The sequence below is a fragment of the Caretta caretta genome, chromosome 18 (genome assembly GCF_965140235.1).
Source record: "Caretta caretta isolate rCarCar2 chromosome 18, rCarCar1.hap1, whole genome shotgun sequence".
In the NCBI taxonomy this organism is placed as follows: Eukaryota; Metazoa; Chordata; order Testudines; family Cheloniidae; genus Caretta; species Caretta caretta.
Window position 1 is genome coordinate 58,705 of NC_134223.1, and position 21,086 is coordinate 79,790.

The window sequence follows — 21,086 nt, forward strand, 5'->3', positions numbered from 1 at the left end:
AGGAAGTGAAGTAAGGGTGCGTCAGTACCTTTATCCAGCCACAAGCCCTGACCTCACTGTTCTATACAGTCCCCTTCCCCTTTCTGATGCAGTCAGCTTCTGTGTAGGACCCAGCTAAAGAGTGGCTTTAGAAGAGGTTTACTACATTTGTACTGTATGTAGAACTTACAGTGCAATCCTCCCCACAGATAATATTTAGGTAGATTCACGTGTTGGGCCTGAATTGTTAACAAATGTTAGTTTAATCGCCTTTTGGAAAGATTTAAACAGTCAAGACTTCTTGGTGGAAATATTAAGACCAGAGACAGTTCTTTTATAAATGTTTCTAATACAACATAATTCATTTTAGTTACACTGACCTTTTGTCTCTGTTCTGTTCCAATTGTTCTTTGAAGTATTTTTGCCTTAGTTTGAACACTTCATTTCCCATCCTTTCCTCCCTTTTGTTTTCAGGTCCTTAATTGTGATCTGGCACCTTCTTAGCTCCACCTTGTTACAGTGAATTGCTAGGGCAAGATTTGAGGGGTCAAGTACCAGAAGAAAAAAAATAAGACATGTTTTTGCTCCAGTCTTTTCCTTGGTACTTGTGTGCATTGAAGGGAACTTGCCTCTCTGGCAGATAGGAGATGAACACTGCTGGTTCAACAGTTTGTCATGAGACAGTTTTCAGTTTCAATTAGGATGGAACATTTACATAAGTTAACTTCTCTCCAAACCACTGAGAGACAGGAAAGAGCCTTTTCATCTACCAGATTCAGAAGAGACTCAGGTGGAGAAGGGAAAGAAAAAACAGAATCAAAAGGAATATACTGTTTAAATTACTTGATTTATTAAGCATAATAAATGGAAAGGTACTCACTCCAGCCAGCTTCCACAATATTGCTGAAGTGGGACTTTTAAAGGGAGAACATTTCACTGTAACAAAATCATCTGGGACTAAGCCATTGTTTTATCAGCCCTCAGCCATTCCCAGTGAATAAAGTTTTAATTAAAAATAGCACTTAAAGAGCTTGCTTTATTAACTGAATGGCTCATTTCCATTAAACTATTACCTTTGCCCATATTAGATGCACAAGAGTCCAACCCCCCCCCCCCCAAAAAAACACCACACAAAAAAAAACTTATTTAAAGAAAAAACACCAAGTTTTAGAATATGCATCATAAGGCTATTTTTAAACCTGGGCAGCAAAAGAAATGCAAGGCATAAAATGACAACCATGGCAGAGCACAGAACTCCTAACATAACGCCCTGTCTGCTTCTACATCTCCTCAGGTCTCCCACTCTAGATAGTCCAGAAAGAGACTGAGATCATTACAGATATTTCTATCTAGTGGAGGGGATGTAAATTAACAGATGGCATGCTGAAACGTTTCCACATACGACCAGCGGTAAATAGATGTCATATCTCCAAGCAATGATCAATGTTCTCAGGCACTGGGGATAGGTTGAATTATGTATGCCTTTAACAACCAGAGTTGCAATTTCCTATAGCAATGCTCTAAAACCAAATAATGCCAGTGCTAAATATGTATTAGACTAGCCTGGATATTCTTCCTACACCAGAGATTCAAGCTGAGTCATAGGTCAAAAGACAGTTACTCACCATGTGCAATGTGCAGATGTGCGTCCCGATGAGTATTCCATTGTAGGTGTGCTTGCGTCCATGTGCTGCAGATTGGAGAACTTCAGTAGAAGTGTCTATTAGGCCCGCACATATGCTGATCTCCCTTGTGACCTACCACGAGGCTAGTCAGTGTGTAGGGGCTAACCCTCTCAGTTCCTTCTCTATGGCAGAGTCATTGACAAGAACTCCAAGTAAAGGGGAGTAGGGTGGGTTGTGGAGCACCCATAAGGGGACACATGTCAAAGAACCACTGTTACTGCACAAGGTGAGTAACTACTATTTCTTCTTCTAGTAGTGTCCCTATGGGTACTCTACGGTAGGTGACTCCCAAGCAGTATCCCGACGGGAGGGCTGAGACTTCAGAGCAAGATCAGTTACAGATGACAGTACTGTGGAGTCGAAGATGACATTGGGGGCGGAGTCCCCAGCGATTGCATAATGTTCTCTGAAAGCGTGGACTGACGCTCATGTTGCTGTTCTACAGATCTGAGATAGGGACATTCTTGAAGAAAAAGAGATGAAGATTGACCTTGTGAAGTGTGTACTAGTACCATCTAGAGGGGTTATACTGTGAACTTGATATCATTGTCTGCTGCAGTTCGAGATCCACTTGGAAAGTCTTTGGGCTGATATTGCTGAGTCAATGGAGAAAAAAAAAATCTAGGGGGGCTTCCTGAAAATCTTCGTCCTGTCCAGGTAGAAGGCTAGGGCTCTTGAGTGTGTTGTATAGTCTCCCTGTTGTTCTGGTGAGGCTTGGGGTAAAAGGTTGGAAGATGAATCAACAGATTCACGTGAAATGGGGAGGTTACCACAGCAATGAATTTCAGGTGCAGTCTGAGTGTAACCTTCTCCCAAAACAATACAGTGTAAGATGGATCTGCCATCACAGCTGCTATTTCTCCTAACCAAGGTAATCACTATCAGGAAGACTGTTTTCACTGAGAGGTACGCAAGCAAACAGGTGGTCCTGGGTATGAAGGGAAGCCTAGTCAGTCTTTTCAATACCAGGTTTAGGACCCACATGGGAGTAAGAAATTGAGGAAGTAATTAGAGGCAACAGCAGCGAATATCCCTCTACTGGTTGGTGGAAGGCTGCTATAGCTGCTGGGTGGACTCGGAGAGCCCTGATCTTTTTAGGGTTAATGCATAGTCTAAGATATGTGGAAGAGTTGCGAATGTCAGGGAAATTTGTTGGGAAGTACACCAAATCCAAAACCTAGACCACTTTTGCAGGTAAGTACATCATATTGAGGACTTTCTATTGTGTAATACATCTTGCACCTCCTTTGAATAGGAGCTTTCTAGGTGTTGGAACCAAGTAGGAGCCATGCCTTGAGCCAGAGAATCCCCAGGTTGGGATGTAGGGTACATCCTCTGTTTTGCGAGAGGCGGTATGGAGTGGCTGGGAGAGGAATCGGCAGGCACAGCCCAAGCTGTGCCAGGTAAGGGTGCCAGGTCTGTCTCGGCCAAGTGGGAGCACATCATATTGATCACTCCATCTCTTTTTATTTTCAGCAGGACTTTTGACAGTAGGGGAAAGGAAGGAGAGAGAGCTGGAGCGTGAATGGCCATGGTGCCCACGTCAGGAGTGGCTATGGTAGCTCTGATGAGAAGGGGAGCGCACACGGCGCCTGTGCCTGTCCCGTCGATACTCTCTGCTCGGCGTGGAGCGGTGCCTGGAACTCCTATCCGATGGCACCCAACCAGACAGCCTAGTGGGTGACGAAAGCAGAGGCTGGAGACTGTGCCCCGACAGGACGCTGAGCGGCGAGCAGGCCTGAGAGCGGTCCCCTGACCGGGATCTGCGTCGGGTCAGGGTCGACTGCCTGGAGCCAGCGGCGGCTTGCCTCCTGAGCGGGGCCCGGGCGCCGATGATGCCCCGGGTACCTGCAGAGTCATAATGTCTTGAGCCGTCTGTAGCGCCTCCGGCGGCGAAGGCATCCCGACATCCGGAGGGGCCTGAGTTGACACAACCGGGCTGTTCCGCTCGACATGAGTCGGAGCTCTGGAGCCCAGGGGGGAACTGGGGCTGCCTCACTCGGGTCTAGCCTCGCCCCTTGCTTTCTCTCGACACCGCTGAGAAGATGGGGCCTTTCTCTGTTTCTTAGACGTGGAGCGGTGCCGGCCACCTGAAGGTGCCAGGGGATCACTGCGCACCAAAGACGAGGTGCTCGGTGTCGAATCCGCTCGGCGCACCAGCGTTGGGTCCAGTGCCGACTCCATGAGAAGGGCCCGAAGTCTAATGACTCTTTTGTTTTTGCTTCTAGGTTTGAAGGATCTGCAGATTTTACAGTGGTCACTAATGTGGAATTGACCCAGGCAGCGGAGACAGTCGGTGTGCGGGTCACTTCTGGGCATTGAATGCCTGCAAGAATCGCATGATTTAAACCCTGGGGCACGGGGCATGCCCCGGCCTGAACGTTAACTAACTGAACCGAAACTTGTTGAACACACACACACACACACACACACACAAAACGAACGAGTTCTGGGATGAGCTGCAGCGAAGCGAAGCTGGAGCACGTAGTTCTGACGCACCCTCACTGGCGGCAAGAAGGAACTGAGGGTGGGGGAAGCATTCAGCTCCCCTTATAGCGCACTATAGAGGCGCTACTCCAGGGGTTGCAGCAGCACTCCCCCTATGGGTACTGCTAAGGGAAAAACTTCCGGCACCGGTGCACGTGGCGAGCATGCATGCCTACTGTGGAATACACATGAGCAAGCAGTCGAAGAAGAAGCTTCTTTCACAGACTGGATTCCTTCCTAGTCTGGGTCCACCAATCACTCACGCCCCCATAGTTACTGTCCTTTGTTCCAATTTCTTTCAGGCATCTCTTGGGGGTGGAGACACCATCTCTTAAGCCAGCTGAAGACAAAATGGAGGGGTTTCCAGGGCCTTTTATATTCTCTCTGGGTGCCTGAAAACATGTTGGGGTACAGTATTGCAAACAGAATGCAGATAGCAATATCTATTAAAGTGTAGGTGCCTTGGCTTTCAGCCACCAATGCCATGAGGCAGTGTGCCTCAGTTTCTCCTTCTACACAGCAGTGTAGACCAGTTATGCTTTTGCTGCTGTGCCAAGCTTCCAGCCTGTTTACAGGTATAAGCTGAAAAGCAACATGCTTGTGATACTGTTTTGTCACCATCCCTAGCATGTACAAAAGTTTTTTCCACAAATCAGGTATGTCACACATCTTTAAAGGGTTTACCATTAGTATTAACTCCTTTGTCTTGACCCATATACGAAATAGCAAAAGACACAAGATTAACAGGAAATCTATGGTGGACAGGCTCGGTTCACACAATTTAGCTTGTTTAGTGTCTACAGCATTTCCCAAGTCCTTTGTGTACCATGGTAGGGGGTTAGACAGAGTCTAACCCTAACCCTAATCCATCTCAGGAATTGTTCCTGAGTAACCAAATCACACATTCCTTCAAAGCTTGTAATGTCTTTTCCCCTCACCCACTTGTCTAACAACTCTCTCATTTCATTTACATAAACCACATTACTCAATCCAGATCCCCTCTTAAGACTCCTGAATTTAACCCTGTAGGTTTCAGGTGTAATCTGAAACGGTTTTAAAATCAGTTCCTTAAAATTTACCATAGTCTGAAGAATCATCAATAGGCATCTTATTGAATATGTCCAGTGCTCTCACCTCAATTTTGCAACTGAAGTAAGTCATTTTTTGACCTTCAAGCATTGCATGGAGGGTGCAGTGTCTCTCAAAGGTGATGAAATATTAGGCAATATCACTGAATTCCATTATACTGCGGACATAACCGTTCCCATTTGTGGATTTTTGGGGAAGCGGAGCCAGCTGCTGAAGGGTTCTGTCTCTGCCACTCCATTACAGACAGTTCATGCTTCTGAGTCTCAATCTGAGCTTGTATTTCTCTGTCTTAACTCCAGGGTTAGCCTCTGGGTTTTCATGGCTCTTTTGTAAGCAGCTTCCTCCCTGGCTACCTCTGCTTCTTTGAGCTTCATTTGAAACTCACGGTCCTTTGCCTTCTCTTTTGCTTCCAGTCTGGCCAGCTCTAGTTTTGTAGCTGCCTCACTGGTAGTCATTTTCCTGCTTTCTTGTGCTTGTTTCCCTCATCCGAAATAAACAGAAAACAACAAACCAGTAACCACTTTGTCTGTTCTCCAACCACCACACCCAAAACTCACTTAAAATCACTACCACTATCTCAAAGCAATCAGCTGTGCACAGATCCTGCCGACTATGCCACTGTAACAGGTTGGGTCACAGAGACCCCCTTGGGACTGTCACCTGATGTGCTGAGACTACCTCTGAGCCCGTTTTCCCTGCCAGCTTGGGACTTCAGAACCCTGTCTTGTTGAGCCAGACACGCTGCAAACACAGACCCAGTTCTGAACCACATTCCCCCAAAGCTGCAGACTTAACTGAAAACAGCTTAAGAAGTGCTCCTGTCTCTAGCACCCAGACACCCAGCTCCCAATGGGATCCAAACCCCAAATGAATCCGTTTTACTCTGTATACAGCTTATACAGGGTAAACGCATAAATTGTCTGCCCTTTATAACACTGATAGAGAGATATGCACAGCTTACTCTGGGTTAATTTATAAGCAAAAGTGCTTTTATTAAATATAAAAAGTAGGACTTAAGTGGTTGTAAGTAATAACAGACAGAACAAAGTAAGTTACCAAGCAAAATTAAACAAAACACACAACTCTAAACCTAATACATTAAGAAACTGCATACAGGTAAATCTCACCCTTAGAGATGTTCCAATAAGCTTCTTTCACAGACTGGACTCCTTCCCAGTCTGGGTCCAGCAATCACTCCCACCCCCGTAGTTACTGTCCTTTGTTCCAGTTTCTTTCAGGCATCTCTTGGGGGTGGAGAGGCCATCTCTTAAGCCAGCTGAAGACAAAATGGAGGGGTTTCCAGGGCCTTTTATATTCTCTCTTTTGTGGGAGGAAACCCCTTTATTCTCCTGTGCAAAATCACAGCAACAAGATGGAGTTTGTAGGCACCTGGGCAAGTCACATGTTCATGAATGATTCAGCTTTTTGCAGGCTGACGCCATTGTTTATATGTTAGTTTGAACATCCCCAAGAAAGCTCAGATGTGGATTGGTGTCTCCCAAAGTTCATTGTCAGTTAAGTGTTTATTGATTGGGCACTTACTGAGAATAGTCCTTTCTCAAGAAGCTGACCAAATGCTTCACTGAGGCTACTTAGAATCAAACACATTGAGATACAAGTACATAGCCAATATTCAAAACTTCAAATACAAAAATGCTACACACATACAGACAGCATAATCATAACCAGCAAACTACAACCTTTCCATAGACACCCCACTTGACCTCCTCTGTACAAGACCTGATGCAACCATAGGACCCTGGTTGCAACAATAATCTATATGGTCACAGTTCATATCGCTAACGTCATACATACCTACAGTGGAACACCCATAGGACACTACTGGAAAAAGAACCTGACATCATGATCTCTGAATGACAAGAACACTAGCCTCAGCCAATCCCCTTTTGCCCTCATTGCTAGGCCCCTTTATGGATCAGAGAGCCCTAAATCAAAAATTTGATTATGCTGATGCAGATGGGGAGTGCAAGATTGGCTGTGCTATCTCTGGCTCTGTCTCATGTAAGCATTACAGGAAGGCACCAAGCAACACAAAAATTTGGAAACAAAGAACCAAAAATGCTAATGTGTCTGGAGATTTGCTTCTGAGTCTGGCAGTAGGGGGACATTACAGTGAGTTGACATCTGCCTCATATGACTACCAGCACAGGTCAAACAATCACAGTGTCCAGAAGTGCTCAGATCAACACCACATACTGTAGTTCCTTTGCAAGTGAACAGTTAGGAAAAAAAAAATCTACCTTTGAGTCCCTAAGACATCACCACTACTCTTAATAAAGAATGGTTTACAAGTCACAATCAAATTATAATATCCCACAGAAAGATTTTTTTTTTCTTTTCTGGCAACCAAGATGTGCTACGCCTCTTTCAAATACAACTAACACAGTCTCTGCCCCAAGCAGTTATCTGTCTTAAGATTATAAAATATGGAGAAGTGGAGGCAGCACAAACAAGCAAACTGGTCAAGGTGGTGCATGGGTGCTTCATTGGTTAGGATTGTGCAACATCTCAGGATAGGAAGTAAATCTGGAACTGCATTTATTTTTTTTCGAGCTACAGTCTCCTAGAATTTTTCCAGACGTAACAAAAAAAAACAAATCAATTCAACTGTCTTAAGACAAATAAGAATGGTACTATCTAGACCGGGGTGGCCAACCTATGGCTCCGGAGCCACAAGCAGCTCTTGAGAAGTTAATATGTGGCTCCTTGTATAGGCACCGACTCCGGGGCTGAGGGCTTTAGAGCAAGATGACACAAAAATCCATTATGGTTCAGAGAGGGACCAGGTGGCTATAAGCCTTGGGACTCAACTGAAATAATGGGACTTTAAAATCCTGGGAATCTCTGTAGTGTGCTTCTTTCACAAAGGATAGTGCTAAGCAGCTGCCTGGCCCCTGGCAAATCAAACAGTACATTTTTAACAGGGAATATAGAGAATTCTGTGGCTTTTGGGACTCCCCGCTTAGACTCTGTGAAACTGACAGCTATGTAGATTTGGAGTCATACCCTGGAAGTTGGAGTTGGTCCCTGGGTGGTTCTCCAGAACATACTTCTTCAGAGCTGTGGTGGAGCAAGTCTTCGGTTCATTCATGGCAGCAATAGCAGACAGGATGGCATCTTCCATCAGACTCCCACCAAGTAGGGGCTTCTCCCCTGATTTTTTCAGCTATTTTCCAAGGAGGAAGAGAAAACCAATCAAGACAAAATTCTCCGAAACCAGCTCAGGACAAGACTCTTCTGCATCAGGTGAGTCAGGTCTCCTGCATTAGCAGAGATATGTTTTACATTAAAACGTTGCACAGGGAATACCTCCTTCCCACCCCACAAGGAGAAGACAGGTCTTTTAGTCAATTGACCAGAAATGCCTTTGATTGGAGCCACTGTCCCATCTCCAAGATACACAGTGGATATATTTTTAATATACTTAGTACTGTCCAGTCCCCTGCATTCAGGACTTGATGACTTCTCGAAGTCCCTTCCAGTCCTATGATTTATATTGAGCTGAAGAAAGTAACACCACCGGTTAATTAACATGCCATGACCTTCCTCCATCTCACAGACCAGACAGCCATTGGCTTTAGACTTCCATACGTCTCTGCCATAGGTGGGACTCACACACACCTAGCAAAAGTATTTATAGTTACACTGACAGAATGTTAAAAAAACCAAACCAAACACTTACCCCACCATCCTGCCTCATCACTCTAGTGAGTCAGAGATGAAGCAGCATGTGGAGCACTACTGACAATAAACAGGCTATAGATCTCAGCAAGAATAGCTGGGTGTCCCGCTCCAAAAGTGTAGACCAATCTAAGAATCCTAATATTCCACAATCTGAGAACTGTTGCATGTGAATCCTATTTGATAGGCTGCTAGAGAAGGTTGTAGCCCAATAAAATCAGAGGGGGAGAAAATAGAAGGATTATGTATGGTATAAACAACAACAGAAGGTGAAGTAAGACTAACTCTGGCCTCTGACCTGGAATGTTCCAGAAGCTCCTTTGCCTGTGATCTGCTCTAATTGGCCCTTCTCTACTGCTCTCTGCAGGGCATTCTTCAACAGCTGAGGTCTGAAAAAGACAGGCAATAGAGCTTTAAAGGGGAGGTGGAGAGATGACACTTTACCCAGGGCATGAGAGTAACTATCAGCAAGTGACATGAGCAAGGAGTAATGGATATTATTTAAAAGTGAACTGACATTGTCTTCTTGTTCTACAGTTTATCCAGAAAAGATCAAGCTTCATGTTTCAATTTAAAAGTTTGACTTAATTGTAAAGCAAATTTGTAGACAGGACAAGGTGGGTGACTTACCCACCAATCAGTCAGTGGACAGAAGGCTCTTTACATTTACCAATTAAAAGATCGTACATAACATCACTTTTTTAAACCATCCACATGGGTGAACTAGCTGGCAGGCTGTGTGCCCTTTACAGCATAAAAAAGGAAGTGGATGCCAAGAGGAAACCTGTAAATATTCATATCCCAACAACTAAAGGGATTCCATTTAGGTTACTGGTGGATGTGCAATATGAACAATGCTACCTTAGGTATCAGAAGTTTCATATGGGTTACAGAAAGAAAAAAAAGTCACAGGAAAAAGCATTTTATTCTCAGCTTCTAGGAGGGTATTACAATGCCGAGCTAAAAATGTCATCTACAGTCTCCTTAAAGGAGCAGAAGAGGGCAAATCTACAGAAATTAGTGTTTCAAAACAGTGACAGAGACACCTGTTACCAATATGTACCACCTACACCTACCTTACATCCACCTTGAGTTTGGGGTAATACTGAGACACATATTTTTTGATCAGGCTGTATGAAGCTTCCTTAGGTTCACAAAGGCGGGTGAATGCCAGCGGAAGGATGTCTTCCAGCTTGACTTGCTGCTCTGGAGTGGATGTGGAGGTACTTCTCTGAAATACATTTTACAAAATATATCTGAAGTCAGAACAAGGACTAGGGCTCCATGTATTCTCAGCTATACACATATAGGAAGAGCTGTTGAAAGAAAGGTTACTTATAGTAACTGGAGTTCTGCAAGATGTGTAATCTCTATGGCAGTGGTTTCCAACATTTATACGCCCAAGATCACTTTTTGAATTTAAGAACAGAGGATCTACTACGCCCATTCCCCAAAGCCCCACCCCACTCACGTCATCCCCCCCACCCCCCAGTCGCTCGCTATCCCCCACCCTCACTCACTTTCAGTGGGCTGGGGCAGTGGGGTGCGGTTCAGGAAGGAGTGCGGGCTGAGCCTGGGGCAGGAGTGAAGGAAGGCGGGAGAGGTGCAAGCTCTGGGAAGGAGTTTGGGTGCAGGAGGGGACTCTGGGCTAGGGCAGAGTGTTGGGGTGCAGGCAGGGGGTATGGGGTGCTGGCTCTGGGAGGGGGCTCAGGGCTGGGGCAGGGGTTTGGGGTGCAGGAGGAGACATGGGGGGCTGGCTCTGGGAGGCTGCAGGTTGGGTGGTGGAAGAGAAATGCTGGTCCTGCTGTACTTACGCTCCTCTTGGTCTTAATGCTGCAGAGCCATTCAGAACCTGCCCATTGAAGGGGGTGGCACTTACCTCAGGTGGTCCTGGCCCCACGCCGCTCCTGGAATGGGCCAACACACCCCTGCTTCGCACACTGTCCCTCTCTGCAGGGACCGCCCCCACAGCTCCCATTGGCCATTGAGGAACTGTGACCAATGGGAGCTGCGGGGGCTGTGCATGCAGGCAGGAGCAGCGCGGAGCCCCCTGTCCCTCCCCTTCCCCCAGGGCCATGGAGGCATGTTGGGCTGCTGGCCGCTTCAGGGAGTGGCGTGGGGCAGAGGCAGGAAGGGAGCCTGCCTTAGAAGCAGCCCTGATGCACCACCAGATTGCGATCAACTGGGAGAGAGTCTCCAAGATTGACTGGTGGTGACCACTGCTCTATGGGTATTCACTGTGGGCGTGTACGTGCAATGTGCACCCGGGACTGGAAATTCTTTAATAGCAGTGTCCATTGGTCCATGCCAGCACCTGTGCCTCAAACTGAGGGCATAAGGGGTGGCACAGTTCATCTACCTCTCTGGTTCCTGATCTAATGTGAATCCCATGAGGGACTGAACAGAAGGGAAGGAGAGCGGGTTGAGAATACCCACAGGGACCATACATCTCAAATGACTCGAGTTACTATAAGGCACTTAACTTTCCTTTCTTCTTTGAGTGCTGGTCCCTATGGGTATTCACTGTGGGTGACTCGCAAGAGGTTCTCATTAAGGAAGAAGGTGCAGAGCAAGGAAGTATGCTGTATCACAGAGTGGAGGACCACTGAGCCATATGAGGCATCCTCAAGCTGAAGCATGAATCAGCACGCATGGTGCAGGTGTGTACAGAACTCTAAGGAGCTGCTCTGTACAGCTCAGAGGGATTCCTTGTATGGAAGCTGCTGATGCTGCTTGGGCTTTCATCAAGTGGGCCCTAACAGTTTGAGATGAAGGGGTGTTCATAAGATCATAACATAAAAGGGTGAAACAGGAGAAAATCCACTAAAAAAGCCTTTGGGAAGAGAGCTTTTGACTTATTTTTTTCTGCAACAACAACAGTCTTGAAGACTTTCAAAAGGGTGTTGTGTGCAGGTAGAAGGCTAGATCTCTGTGCATGCCTAGAGAGGGGAGCCTTGTCTCTTCCATGCTGTGGTGAGACTCAGGGTAAAATGCCAGAAGGTAATCAGTGGAGTTGAAGGTGAAACTCCAGGAACGAATTTTGGATGTAGTTGCAAAGAAAAAATGGTTACTAACCTTTTGTAACTGTTGTTCTGAGAGATGTTGTTCATGTACATCCCATTCTAGGTGTGTGTGCTCGCCATATGCACCGGTGCTAGAAGTTTTCCCCTCAGTAGTATCTGTAGGGGACCGGTCTGGCACCCTCTGGAGTGGCATGTGTATGCACCAGTATAAGAGGCGTTGCCAGCTTCCCCCACCTTCAGTTCCTTCTTGCCGGAAGTCTAACAGAGATGAAGGAGGGTGGGTCATGTAATGGACATGACCACCATCTCTAAGAACAACAGTTATGAAACGATAGTAACCAGTTTTTTTTCTTCGAGTGCTTGCTCACGTCCATTCCATTGTAGGGGACTCCCAAGCAGTACCTCTGGAGATGGGCAGGAGTTCATGGACGTGCCAATTGCAACACTGCTCTGCCAAAGCCAGCGTCATCTCTGGCCTGCTGGGTGATGGCATAGTGCACTGTTAAAGGGTGTAGTGATAGTCACGTCCTGACTCTGCAGATGTTCTGGATAGGGACATGCGCCAGGAAGGCGGCTGATGACACTTGAGCCCTTGTGGAATGAGCCATCACTATCGGTGGAGGCACAGCCTGTGCTATCTCGTAGCAAATATGGATGCACGTGGTGATCCAGGCCAAAATCCTCTGAGAAGATACCAGGAGGCCCTTCATCCTGTCAGCCACCGTGATGAGGAGTTGAGTAGATCTGCAGAAGTGCTTGGTGCGCTCCAGGTAGAAAGTCAAGGCATGTCTGACATCTAGGGTGTGCTGATGACTCTCGTTGGATGTGTAAGGCTTTGAACAGAATACCGGGAGGAAGATATCCTGGTTGACATAGAATTGCGACACCACTCGAAGGAAGACTGGATGGGGATGCAGTTGGACCTTGTCCTTGTAGAACACTGTGTACGGGGTTCTGACACAAGGGCTTTAAACTTGGAGACTCACTTGGTGGAAGTAATAGCTATAAGGAACACAACCTTCCATGACAAGTGTGAAAAGGAGCAGGAAGCCAGAGGTTCAAAGGGAGAGCCAGTGAGTCTACAGAGGACTGGGTTGAGATCCCACTGGGGAATTGGGTCCCGAACAGGCCTTTCAGGAACCTGATCTCCTCATGTGAGAATACTGATCTACCCTGGACATGAGGGTGGAAGGCTGGTATGGCCACGAAGCATACCTTCATCGATGAACAAGGCAGGCCCTGGTGCTTTAAGTGAAGCAGATAATCTAGGATGGATTGTAGAGAGATATTCCATTCCAACACCCACTAGGAGAAGCGCTTCCACTTTGCCAGGTATGTCGCCCTGGTAGAGGGTTTTCTGCTTTCCAAGAGGACCTGCTACTCCTGACTAGAGCAGGCTTGCTTCTTGGGATTCAGTCACTCAGCAACCATGCAGTGAGGTGGAGAAAGGTGAGGTGTGGGTGCAGTAATTGTCAGTGATTCTGAGAGAGCAGGTCTGAGCAGCCAGGAAGTGTTTATGAGCATGCTGAACCAATGCTGGCGTGGCCAAGCCAGGGTGATCATAGTGATTCATGCCTTGTCCCTCTTGATCTTCAAGAGGGCTTTTTGATCAGTGGGATGGCATATATCAGGTCGCCTGACCACGAAAGGAGGAAGGCATTAGATAGCGATAAACTCTATCCTCTGCAGCGGTACCAATGTTCAATTATGTTCATTTATCAACAGGCCCAGTTCTTGACAGGTGGCTTGCAGTGTTATGAAACTGTGTTGGACCTGGTGCCTGGAGTGGCCCTTGATGAGCCAGTTGTCAAGGTACGGGTAGCTCTGGATGCCCTGAGACTACTGCCATGCACTTCGTAAATACCCTTGACGCCTACGGATACTACTGAGGGAAAAACTTCTGGCACTGATGTACATGGCAAGCACACACACCTACAGTGGAATGAACATGAGCAAGCACTCGAAGAAGAACTTTGTCTTTTTGAAAAACTGTATAATGTAGCAGGTTTCAGAGTGGTAGCCGTGTTAGTCTGTATCAGCAAAAACAACGAGGAGTCCTTGTGGCACCTTAAAGGCTACCAAATTTATTTGGGCATAGGTGTGCCATAAGGGCCGCAACCTTCTCTTCCCTTCTAGCCAAGGTAATTACTGTCAAGGAGGCAACTTTTCAAAGAGAGACAGAGGAGTCAGCAGAAGATCAAGGGTTCAAATGGTGGTCTCATAAGAGCAGAAAGGACAAGCTTCAGAGCCCTGGCAGGGACAGGTTTTGTAACTGGGAGGGCGGGACAGCTACCACACGTAGGGAGTAGACAGACAAGCCTGACTTCTTCAGTGAGAGAAGATATTCCAGTATGAGGGGTATTCCCGATGCCTCAGAATGTAAGTGGTACTCCAGAACCAAAGGGAGAATCGTATCCACTTAAGTGTAAATGCTATTCCACTGAGAGGGTCTCGTGCTGCTGTTGTTTAGGATGGGTAGAACATTCTGAGAGCATGCCCTCTCTATGCTTGTTGTCCATTCAGAAACCACGCTGCCAGATGCAGGGAAGCTGGGTTGGTGTGGTTTGCCCTGCCCATGTTCTGGGCTATCACGCCCAGGAATGGTTGTAGGTGGACACATGGATGGGCAGCTAGCTTTAGGATGGTGGTGAACCAGAACTGCCTCAGTCACTAGGGGGCTGTCAGGATCACTGTCACTCCAACAAGCTTGATTTTCCCCAAGTACATGAGCTACCAGGGGGATGGAGTGAAGGCATACATCAATGGGTCTGATCACTGTACCAGGAAGGCATCCCCTCTGGAGTTGAGGTCCTGGGCAGCCTGGGAACAGTATGAGAAACTGGGAGAAAAAGGGAACAAGGCACTTCTTGTTCCGTTGGGTTGAGAAGAGATCCTAAGATAGGACCTTCCCATTGCTGAAAAATGTGCTACACTATCAACAGGTAGAAGTTCCTACTCGTGATCCACATAGAAATGTCTGTAGAGGCTCTCTGCTAGGGAGCAGATTATCGCTGGAATGTGTACTGCTGAGAGGGTGATCTGGTGGCCTGAGGCACCAATTCCAAAGTTGGATTGCCTCTCTGCAGAGTGGGGTGGATCTTGCTTTTCCCTGTTTATCTGTTAGACTGTGTTTATATTGTCTGACCTGACCTGGATTTGTGGAGACTGGATAATGGATAGAAACATCTTGCAGGCTTTGTGAATTGGCTGAAGCTCAAGTAGATTGATATGCAGCCTGGATTCTTTCGGGGACAAGGATTTGTGGGAGGTCTGGTCATAGAGATGTGCTCTTTGTAAGTGGCACGGGAACAAAGGGGACTCCCACATAAACCATGTCTCTGCTCTCCCACCAGGTCAGTGACATCAGCACATTCCATAGAAGAGAAACTTTGTCCAGTGAGTACCTGACTGGGACACAGAGTATCCTTAACCATGTTTGGAGACACTGCAGGTGCAGCCGTGCAAACAGGGTGACATAAGCCACATGGCAGCGGGCAGCTAATAGGACCAAGCAGGATCATACTCTAGTCTGAGGACTGAGACAAAGCTGGACAATGAGATCCCTCATGGCAAGGAATCAGTCTTGAGGCAAATAGGCTGTTGCTGCAGATCCACCCCGATTAATTCTATGAATTGCGTGGGTGTTAAAGTGGACTTGTCTAAATTTCACTGGAATCCCAGCAATGAAAGAGTTGAAGTGCAGCAGGGGCTGCTGTTTACATTTTCTGACATGACCATCCAGGTAGGAAAATGTTGGTCTGCCTTGGCTATCACTACAAGCACTTTTGTAAAGACCTTAAGGGCCATCAAAAGGCCACTTTCTGTACTGAAAGTGGTCTGGGCCCACCATGAAATGCAGGAACCTTCAGGAGGTCCAGGGGGGCGGGGAGAGAAAAGTGGGAAATGTCCAAATGAAAGTATGCCTCTTTCAAATCGAGGGCCATAAACCAGTCGCCTGAGTTGAGGGAGGGTATCAGAGGCCAGGGTGATCATCCTAAACTTTGAGTGTTGTATGAAGATATTCAACTGCCTGAGGTCCAGCATTGGCCTCCAGGCCCCCCTCTTTTAGGGGTGAGGAAGTACCTTGAGTAAAACACCTTCCCTACATGAGGGGATGGTATGGGCTCTATTTTGAGAATCCTCTAATGAGACAGGTCCCTGAAAAGGGACTGGAAGAGAGCAACTCTAGTGTGTAGCTGTTTGATAGCATCCAGGATGCACTTGTCCCCTGTGATAATGTGAAAGAACTGGGAGAGAATGGGCCAGGCAGCCACCAAAAGTGGTGATAGTGAGCGGCACAGAGACTGGCAGATCCCTCATGTATCGCATCAAAATACTTTCTGGAGGCAGCTAAGGCCGTGGAGTGGAGTGCGATGATGTGGGATGCTAGCCATGCTGGACAATTCCTTGGGGGAGGGAGAGGGTTCACAGGATGGTTGGAGGGGAGCTTAATGAGACAAGTCCCATGGGGACCTTGGGAAAGGATACAGATGGATTATGTAGGACCCCTACCATTAAATTATGGGGGGGAGGAGGAGGGGGAATCAATTTATTATGCTGGTGGCGTTAGATGCTTTTAGCAAGTGGATGGAGACGTTCCCCATGGGATACCAAACTGCCAAGGTGACAGCTAAAAAGTTGGTCAATAAGGTATTTACTCGTTCGCGGGGGGTTCCAAAAATAATAGACTCTGACCAAGGAGCCGCTTTCCGATCCCATCTGATTGGGAAGCTCACAGCACTCACCGGAATCATATAGCTGTTCATAGAATCATAGAATATCAGAGTTGGAAGGGACCTCTGGAGGTCATCTAGTCCAACCCCCTGCCCAGAACAGGACCAATCCCCAACTAAATCATCCCAGCCAGGGCTTTGTTAAGCCTGACCTTAAAAACTTCTAAGGAAGGGGATTCCACCACCTCCCTAGGTAACACATTCCAGTGTTTCACCACCCTCCTAGTGAAAAAGTTTTTCCTAATATCCAACCTAAATCTCCCCCACTGCAACTTGAGACCATTACTCCTTGTCCTGTCATCTGCTATCACTGAGAATAGTCTAGATCCATCCTCTTTGGATCCACCTTTCAGGTAGTTAAAAGCAGCTATCAAATCCCCTCTCATTCTTCTCTTCCGTAGACTAAACAATCCCAGTTCCCTCAGCCTCTCCTCATAGGTCATGTGTTCCAGACTCCTAATCATTTTTGTTGCCCTTCGCTGGACTCTCTCCAATTTCTCCACATCCTTCTTGTAGTGTGGAGCCCAAAACTGGACACAGTACTCCAGATGAGGCCTCACCAATGTCAAATAGAGGTGAACGATCACGTCCCTTGATCTGCTGGCAATGCCCCTACCTATACACCCCAAAATGCCATTGGCCTTCTTGGCAACAAGGGCACACTGTTGACTCATATCCAGCTTCTCATCCACTGTCACCTCTAGGTCCTTCTCTGCAGAACTGCTGCCTAGGCATTCAGTCCCTAGTCTGTAGCGCTGCGTTTGATTCTTCTGTCCTAAAAGTGCAGGACTCTGCACTTGTCCTTGTTGAACCTCATCAGATTTCTTTTGGCCCAATCCTCCAATTTGTCTAGGTCCCTCTGTATCCTATCCCTACCTGCCACCGTATCTACCACTCCTCCCAGTTTAGTGTAATCCGCAAACTTGCTGAGGGTGCAATCCACACCATCCTCCAGATCATTAATGAAGATATTGAACAAAACCAGCCCCAGGACCGACCCTTGGGGCACTCCGCTAGATACCGGCTGCCAACTAGACATGGAGCCATTGATCACTACCCGTTGAGCCCGACAATCTAGTCAACTTCCTACCCACCTTGTAGTGCATCCATCCAGCCCATACTTCTTTAACTTGCTGACAAGAATATGTGGGAGACCGTGTCAAAAGCTTTGCTAAAGTCAAGGAATAACACGTCCACTGCTTTCCCTTCATCCACAGAACCAGTTATCTCATCATAGAAGGCAATTAGATTAGTCAGGCATGATTTGCCCTTGGTGAATCCATGCTGACTGTTCCTGATCACTTTCCTCTCGTCTAAGTGCTTCAGAATTGATTCCTTGAGGACCTGCTCCATGATTTTTCCGGGGACTGAGGTGAGGCTGACTGGCCTGTAGTTCCCAGGATCCTCCTCCTTCCCTTTTTTAAAGATTGGCACTACATTAGCCTTTTTCCAGTCTTCCAGGACTTCCCCTGATCGCCATGAGTTTTCAAAGATAATGGCCAATGGCTCTGCAATCACATCCGCCAATTCCATATTGCTTATCACCCGCAAGCTGTGGGACAGGTGGAACGCATGAACTGCACTATTAAAAGTGAATTGAGAAGGGGGGTAGAAAAAGGAGGGAAAAATTGGTCACAATTGTTACCCTTTGTTCTAATGAGAATAAGGGCCCAAAGAATCAAAAGGTACAGGATTCTCCCCACCATGAAGCTCTTATGGGAAGGCCAGTGTAACGGTGGGAAAATTTGCTTTCTCCAGTACCTGGAGAGGTTTCTACACATGGATTAACACAAGAATGGGTTTTAACCCTAATTGACCTCAGCAGGCAGTGGCCTGGCAAAAAGAGCAAGGAGCAGCAAAAGTCAAAATATGGTATAATCTACCAGGAGAACACAATATACTGCAGTGGGTGATTGAGTGATGTACCAGATTCCCAGCTTGACAAAACCCTGGCTGGGATGATTTAGACAGGGCTGGTCCTGCTTTGAGCAGGGGGTTGGACTAGTTGATCTCCTTAGTTCTCTTCTAACCCTGATCTTCTATGATTCTATGATTCCAGGAAACGCATCCATTCCAAGCTCCTAAATGGAAGGGCCCTTAACGGGTCCTTAACCAATTAGGGCCCAATTTGCTATTACTGGCAACAGAAAATGGGGGACAGGAGTTGGTTCACTGTACAAAAATAAAGAGGTAAAAGCACACAGAAGATGAGAAACAGGAAACAATGTTATTTGCTTTACAGAAACAAAATGCAAAGGATGGTGGAACGGTGGAATGGAGAGAAATCAACAACAATCCAACGTGGAAAGGTAAATAGTACCTGTGGATGTGAATGGGATGATGTTTAATAATCCAGAACAGAGGTGTAACCACTCACCGAATACCCCCCCGTGATTTAATGAAGGGGGAAAAGGAATGAGAACGAATTCCAACCATACGGATTAAGGGAGAGTGTAAAGGGGGAATGGAATTTGCTTCCCCCCTTGGCAAACTTAATTATACTTGTAGTGCCCCTTCCCTGGTACCACCCCTTCCAATATATGGTCGTGTTCCATTCTGGGGGTGGGGGTGGGGGTGTCTCGTGTCTGGCGGCAATGAGCCCACTCAATGAGAATGAGCCCACCTCTTATGTACCTGATGGGAGGGGTAAGGAGCAAGGTTACTTTTGGCTGTGGTCACTTTATGTGTCTCCTCCTTACACCTTCCCACTCCTCCAGCTGCTTGGTTACCATAGCAACTGATTAGCCCCTTATCTTCTCTTGTTACTGAAAGGCAAGGCTACCAGCTTGGGGTGGGGATATAAGAGAAGGAGGGGAATGCAGCCTTGTGCTTTCACTTACATTCTTTTGCTCGCTTATTCAGCCTGTTTAAACTAAAAGCAAGGCCAGAAGCAAGATTATTATTGTTTGGTCTTTACCCTTTTTATTTCACAGTCTCCTAACAAGGACCATCAATGACTATTAGCCATGATGGTCAGGGAAAACCCCATTCTCTGGATGTCCCTAAACCTCTGACTGCTAGAAGCTGGGACTGGATGACAGGAGATGGACCACTTGATAAATGCTCTGTTTTATTAATTCCCTCTGAATCATCTGGCACTGGCCACTATTGTGAGACAGGATACTGGGCTAGACGGACCATTGGTCTGACCCAGTATGGCCATTCTTATGTTCTTATCATGCTCCAACACTAGAGCCAAAGGTACCACAGGATCCTACCCTGGCCTATCAGGAACAGGAGTAGATGCAGAGTACGTGACTGCACTGGAGCTTCCAATTCACAGCTGGGGCAAGCTACTGGCAATGCTGGCCTGACTGAGTCAGGACATCCTATAACAGGATTGGATCTGAGAAGGACTCTGGATTCCAGATCTGTATAGATAGCTAGGTCCTAGAGGAGGTCATATTGAGGTCCAGTCTGCAAAGTGTCTTGGGCTTGGCCTGAACTGTCCATCTCACCTTGGAAGTGGAGGACGTATGCAGGGCCAGTACCACCAGTGCAGAGGGAGAATGATCCCTTCTGTTTTTATGCAGTGCACGAGTTGTTACTGTTCTTTCACTGCAAGGTTTCAGTGCCCTGGAAGCTCCCGATACAGTCAATGTAATCTTCCTGTAGCTCCAGGTGCACCTGTTCTGGAGCACAGAGTCTGACAGGACGAAGAGACAAAGGAGACCCGTTTTTAGAGAATTTATGGGGAGATCTGTCCCTCTTTTTGTGGGGTTGTTGGCCCTTGCCTTCCTCATGCTCCTGCTTCATAGTCCATTTCTTGAAGATTTCCATCTGTTGGGATGAGACACAGGAAGGGTGTTGCCCGGAGGCTCTGAATAGGTAGTTGGGGAGTAGGAGGGCCCAGGTTCCGAACAGAGCCTCATGGAGAGCTCCAGCACTTGAATTAGTGGGATTGCCTAGTACACAGGGAGAAGCATGGCAGATGCCACACTTTGCAGGGATGTGTGTTTCCCCGAGGTAATACAGGCAGCTCTCATGTGGGTTGCTCAGTAAGAAGACCTGGGGGCTAGCCAGGCAAGGCTTGAAGCCTGGAACTTTGAGCATAAAAGGTATACAAAATGGTGGGGGAGCTGAGGGAATCCCCACAATCCCCACATAACTAATTTTAGCACTAAAACTCAAGCTATTTACAACTTTGAACAATTATTTACAATATTTACAGGTTTGACAAAGCAGAGCACTGAGGAGCAGAATCGGACATAGGAGGGTTCCATCCCAGACCACAAGTTGTAGAAAAGGAACTGGAGAGGCTGTTGATCTGCACCACCCCTTATGTCCTTGGTTGGGAGCACAAAGAGGTGCAGAGTGCAAGCATGGACCAACGGACACTGGTATTGAAGAATTTCCAGTACCCAGTGCACAAAGAGCATGCACACCCA

The 21,086-nt window shown here is 47.0% G+C and overlaps 1 protein-coding gene across 22 annotated transcripts in view; it reads right to left on the reverse strand.

The window, feature by feature from the left end:
* HP1BP3 (heterochromatin protein 1 binding protein 3) overlaps positions 1 to 21,086 on the reverse strand; it is an 80,737-nt gene that overhangs the window by 5,819 nt on the left and 53,832 nt on the right. For 21 of the 22 annotated variants that reach the window (XM_048824634.2, XM_048824630.2, XM_048824622.2 and 18 more), the window contains 3 exons: positions 10,019 to 10,173; positions 9,241 to 9,331; positions 8,268 to 8,427 (listed from right to left, as the gene is read on the reverse strand). In XM_048824634.2, coding sequence (XP_048680591.1) covers positions 8,268 to 8,427; positions 9,241 to 9,331; positions 10,019 to 10,173 — 406 coding nt within the window. Of the gene's footprint in view, positions 1 to 2; positions 6,590 to 8,267; positions 8,428 to 9,240; positions 9,332 to 10,018; positions 10,174 to 21,086 lie in introns of those variants that run through there. The other variant, XM_048824638.2, reaches the window with a different exon arrangement.